The sequence below is a fragment of the Pavona decussata genome, unplaced genomic scaffold (assembly GCF_977016875.1).
Source record: "Pavona decussata unplaced genomic scaffold, jaPavDecu1.1 SCAFFOLD_602, whole genome shotgun sequence".
In the NCBI taxonomy this organism is placed as follows: Eukaryota; Metazoa; Cnidaria; class Anthozoa; order Scleractinia; family Agariciidae; genus Pavona; species Pavona decussata.
In genome coordinates this window covers 2,936,569-2,942,093 of record NW_028145860.1, presented here as the reverse complement: position 1 = coordinate 2,942,093, position 5,525 = coordinate 2,936,569, and the positions used below count along the sequence as shown (strand labels likewise).

The following is a 5,525-nucleotide window of genomic DNA, read 5'->3' as shown; positions in this document are numbered from 1 at the left end:
GGTGAAGTGTACTGCCGCTCGCGGGGAGCTAGTAGCCTGCGAGCAAGCTGACTCTCTTGGGCTTCTTCTCCCCTCCCCGCCCCTCCTCTTCCCCGAGTGCTTGTTCGCAGGCTAGCGGGGGAGCAGGAGAAAGGCCTCTCTCTTCACCCACGCGAAAACCCCATCCCTCCCTACCCTGGTTCAAAAACCCGTTACACTTTCCCCCTCCATGCAATCAAACTGATTTGGCTTCCAGGGCAGTTGGCAGTCAAGTTCTGGAGTCAAAGGAATAAAACAAAAACAAAAGATGCAATAAAACATGGTCGTAAGCGAGAGTACGAAACGTCCAGTGTGTGTGCGAGGGGGTTTGAGCCACATTGGAAGGAAACCAGATGGCCACCCACCCTTACCACTGTGACCATAATTTAGAGAAAAGAAGGTTGGGTTTCCGACTATACGATCAGGAGGAACCAACGGGATTTTCAGAGCGATTCAGAATTTACCGTAACCGGCTTGCGTTCAATTGGTGCGTGAGGTGGTTCGTTGAAAAGACGAGTCACCATAACCGGCACCTCCAGCACCATCAGAGAGAAGACTGCATCTTTTTGGCCGGATCGTATCGTACTGTAAAAGATAGATGATGGCGCAAGTCCGCGTATGCCGCTAGCGGAAGATTTGAAGACACGCTGCATGTGCGTCAAGCTAACCAGGCGCCCTAACTGCTAATATCCCTTTTAATGGCCCAGGACAGTGGGACTCGCTTCAAACTGTTATCTATTCCAGTTTCTCGTTCCAATTAAGTCAGCTTAAAACAGGCTACCCTTCTACAGTAAAACTTTACTGTGCTCGCACTCAGGACATCCTGGTTTCCGTATGTGCGACGGTGTTTTTTAGTTGGTAGATAACAGCAGTGTCATTTTAGCCTGTGAACAGGCTCCGAAGTGGGGTATAGAGCGAATATAAAAGTCGACCTCTGAGAGGGGGCAACGCGCTCCGCTCGTCCGGTTAGCCGATTTTTCTTTTCGCTCTGTACCCCACTCGGAGCCTGTTCACAGGTTAGTGTCCTTAGAGCCACGACCAATGAGCTGGCCTTCAAACTAGCACTAATTAAGTATTCTCGGGTTTACAAAGTTGAATAGCACTACTGTTCGAAAACGAAATTGGCTTGCCCAGTGGTAATAGTGCTGAAATAGGTCCTAGTCTTCATTACAACACAGGATTTTTGAAATCTACCGGAGGAAGGCATACCAGGAAAAGAAACAATCAGAGTAAGGGGAGAGAGCGAGGGCAGGCCAGGAAGCGATTAATCGAGAACAGGTTCTTTGTTGAGTACGTCGACGAAACTACTGTAGCGCCATCCCTTTCTCCTTGTTATTTGAGTAACTGACGTTATTTGAGTAACTTTCTCCTTGTTATTTGAGTAACTGATACTGCCAGTGAGAAAAAAAATCAGTGAATCTACTAGCGAGTTTGCTGTTTCGTAGAGACTCGACTGATTAGGGCACAAGCGGCCCAAGCTCAAGCTGTGAGCGATGATCATCATCAGCGCAAATATAAGAGTTTGTATGCGAATATTTACGATTGGGCTTGAGAGGTACCAAGACTTTTTTACTGCAAAGCAGCCCCTTTCTGGTTAGTCGAGATAATGTGCTCATAGCGCAGCGGGACTGGAGGGAGGAAAAATAACTAGTTTTTTTTTCGCGCTCGGCTATTTCGCGCGACCTCTCGACTATCCAGAAAGGGACTGCTTGCAGTCCGGCTATACAAATACAGGAAAGTAATGACATACCTTGCTTCTAAGGTGTATTGCCTATTGTCTAGCACAGACAATAGGCAATACACCGTAGAAGCAAAGTATGTCATTTTTATTAAGAACTTTCCAGTATTTATACCTCCCAAGCTCGATCGTAAATATTCCCATACAATTCTTACGTCTGCACCGTGACCAAGGCGATCATCGCTCACAGCTTGGGCTTGGGCCGCCTGTGATTAAATTAGGGTTGATACTCGGTCGCCACAGGCCCTTACTTTTTTGTGCTTAGAAAAGAGCGTGACGAGGCAAGTCCACGTAAGCGTCTATAAATATGAATAATCATGCGGAAGAAAATATCATTATGGCTGAGGACATAGGAAATTATAATTCGCAGGTTAACGCTTCCAACACGTTTGTTCAGAATTTAGACACTGTGGAAGTTTCGGAAGATGGGTTTGACATTACTGGACGCGATGCTAAGAGCGTTATCAAAATGCTGAAATCCATTGTCAATGATAAAGAAAAGTACACTAAGGATTCAACTTTCACTTTAGAGATCAAGGACACCAGTGCAGCGACCAACAAGGCGAAGACTACCAGTTTTCAACTGAAAGCAAATCCGACATCAGACCAACCTGGTAATGGGATGGTAACTAATATCACTACCGGTATGTCACTGAAGTACAATCAGCTGTCCAAAAATCTAAACGAGGAGTATGAAAATGATACTTGTTTGTTCGCCCAAGACATCAAGCGTGTCTTTGCGAACAATTCAGAGATTTTCAACGTCCCCGAGGTAACCAGAGATGCCTACATGCTTTTGCTGTTTGAGATTGGGCGACGACTTGTGACTGATGACTCCGGCACTGAAAGGAAGAAGTTGGACGAACTACCAATCGCCAGTGCAATTACAAGCCTCGTGAAATTAATGGAAACGAATCAGTGCACTTTCGAAGAGGTGTTTACAGTAGGTAAGAAATTTCACTGCTTCACCGGCGAACCTGAGGTTAGGAGAAATGCAATTTTGCGTATCAACTACCATCACGCTTTGAATGAGATCGAACAAATGTTTAGCCCAGAGCAACCAGAGACTGAGACAGGTCTAGAAGCTGATGTAAAAGAACTTAATGTTTAGAACAATGTTAGCAAAGATTTAAACAGACAGTAGAAGTTGATACATGAAAAAAAAAAAAAAAAAAACCAAAAATAACGGATAAGTGTGTGGACGGGGCCTTAGAGGCTAGCGACGCTTTATTGTTACTGAGAAACAGTTAAGACTAGGCGCAGTTAAACCTCGCTTGCCTGTGAAACTTCAATTATTTGTGAAGAAATACTTCGTTTGTAGTCTCTGGATATTGACTTCCTGTTCAATACCCTATACATGTAATTAATTTGTTCTATCCAGTATTCTAATAATCTTGTTGTATACGTTTCTATGATGTGGCATACTAAACATGAAATCATTTAACCTAGCGACGATTTTAGTTATTGCTACTGAGAAATTATTAATTAAAACTTAACGTAAACTTAGACACACTGAAAGCTCGCCTACCCAGTCTAGAACTTTAATATGTAAACTGAGAAATCTATTGTTTGTAGTCTCATGATATTAATTCATGTTCAATGGTAGCCGGCATTTAATCGTCACCAGCCTCACTCATCACTTCCTCAAAATGTTGTGACTTCCAGTGTTTAGCTTAAAAGTTTAAAATGAACTTACTATCAAGACGGATTTTGCAAGAGAAATGTTCCTTTCAACGGACCATTTTCCTCAGATCACAGTTTGGGGGTTAGGGATTCTTACGTTTGGGTGTTAGTTTTCTTACATTTGCGAGTTAGTTTTCTTACGTTTATGGGTTACGGATTCTTACGTTTGGGGGTTAGTCATTCTTACATTTGCGAGTTAGTTTTCTTACGTTTATGGGTTACGGATTCTTACGTTTGGGGGTTAATCATTCTTACGTTTAGGGGTTCAAGTATTCTTACGTTTCGGGGTTAGTCATTCTTACCTTTAAGGGGTTAGTTTTATTACGTTTATGGGTTACAGATTCTTACGTTTGGGGGTTAATCATTCTTCCGTTTGGGGGTTAGTTTTCTCACGTTTGGGGGTTAGTATTCTTACGTTTGGGGGTTAGTCATTCTTACGTTTGGGGGTTAGTATTCTTACAATTGGGGGTTAGGGATTCTTACGTTTGGGGGTTAGTTTTCTTACGTTTGGGGGTTAAGGATTCTTACGTTTGGGGGTTAGTCATTCTTACATTTGGGGGTTAGTTTTCTTACGTTTAAGGGTTAGTCATTCTTACATTTGGGGGTTAGTTTTCTTACGTTTGGGGGTTAGTTATTCTTACGTTTGGGGGTTAGTTTTCTTACGTTTGGTGGTTAAAGATTCTTACGTTTAGGAGTTACTTTTCTTACGATTGGGGGTTAGTCATTCTTACGTTTGGGGGTTAGTTTTATTACGTTTGGGGGTTAGTCATTCTTACATTTTGGGGGTTACTTTTCTTACGTTTGGGGGTTAGTCATTCTTACGTTTGAAAGTTAGTATTCTTACGTTTGGGTGTTAGTTATTCTTACGTTTGCGGGTTAGTTTTCTTACGTTTGGAGGTTAAGGATGCTTACGTTTGGGGGTTAGTATTCTTACGTTTGGGGGTTAGTCATTCCTCCCTTGGGGGTTAGTTTTCTTACGTTTAAGGGTTACGGATTCTTACGTTTGGGGATTAGTTTTCTTACGTTTGGGGGTTAGTGTTGTTACGTTTGGGGGTTACGGATTCTTACGTTTGGGGGTTACAGATTCTTACGTTTGGGAGTTAGTTTTCTTACGTTTGGGGATTAGTCATTCTTACGTTTAGGGGTTAGTATTCTTACGTTTGAAGGTTAGTCATTCTTACATTTGGGGGTTAGTTTTCTTACGTTTGAGGGTTAGTCATTCTCACATTTGGGGGTTAGGGATTCTTACGTTTGGGGGTTAGTTTTCCTACCTTTGGGGGTTTAATCATTCTTATGTTTGGGGGTTAAGGATTCTAACGTTTGGGGGTTAGTTTTCTTACGTTTGGGGGTTGGTCATTCTTACGTTTGGGGGTTAGGGACTCTTACGTTTGGGGGTTAAGGATTCTTGTGTTTGGGGGTTGGTCATTTTTACCTTTGGGGCTTAGTAATTCTTACGTTTGGGGGTTAGTTTTCTTACGTTTGGGGGTTGGTCATTCTTACGTTTGGGGGTTAGGGACTCTTACGTTTGGGGGTTAAGGATTCTTGTGTTTGGGGGTTGGTCATTTTTACCTTTGGGGCTTAGTAATTCTTACGTTTGGGGGTTAGTTTTCTTACATTTGGGGGTAAGTCAATCTTACCTTTGGGGGGTTAGTTTTATTACGTTTGAGGGTTACGGATTCTTACGTTTGGGGGTTAGTTATTGTTACATTTGGGGGTTAGTTTTCTTACGTTTGGGGGTTAGTAATGCTTACGTTTGGGGGTTAGTATTCTTACGTTTTGGGGTTAGTCATTCTTACGTTTAGTTTTTTTACGGTTGGGGGGTTAGTCATTATTAGGTTTGGGGGTTAGGGATTCTTACGTTTGGGGGTTAGTTTTCCTACGTTTGGGGGTTTAATTATTCTTATGTTTGGGGGTTAAGGATTCTAACGTTTGGGGGTTAGTTTTCTTACGTTTGGGGGTTGGTCATTCTTACGTTTGGGGGTTAGGGACTCTTACGCTTGGGGGTTAAGGATTCTTGTGTTTGGGGGTTGGTCATTTTTACCTTTGGGGCTTAGTAATTCTTACGTTTGGGGGTTAGTTTTCTTAC

The 5,525-nt window shown here is 42.7% G+C and overlaps 1 protein-coding gene across 1 annotated transcript; it reads left to right on the top strand.

Moving 5' to 3' along the window:
- The first annotated feature begins 2,093 nt into the window (after window positions 1-2,093).
- On the top strand, window positions 2,094-3,464 carry LOC146449390 (uncharacterized). Its single transcript, XM_085101914.1, has one exon. It carries the CDS (start codon window positions 2,094-2,096, stop codon window positions 2,865-2,867), a length of 774 nt encoding a protein of 257 aa, XP_084958040.1. The 3' UTR covers window positions 2,868-3,464.
- The last annotated feature ends 2,061 nt before the right edge of the window (window positions 3,465-5,525 follow it).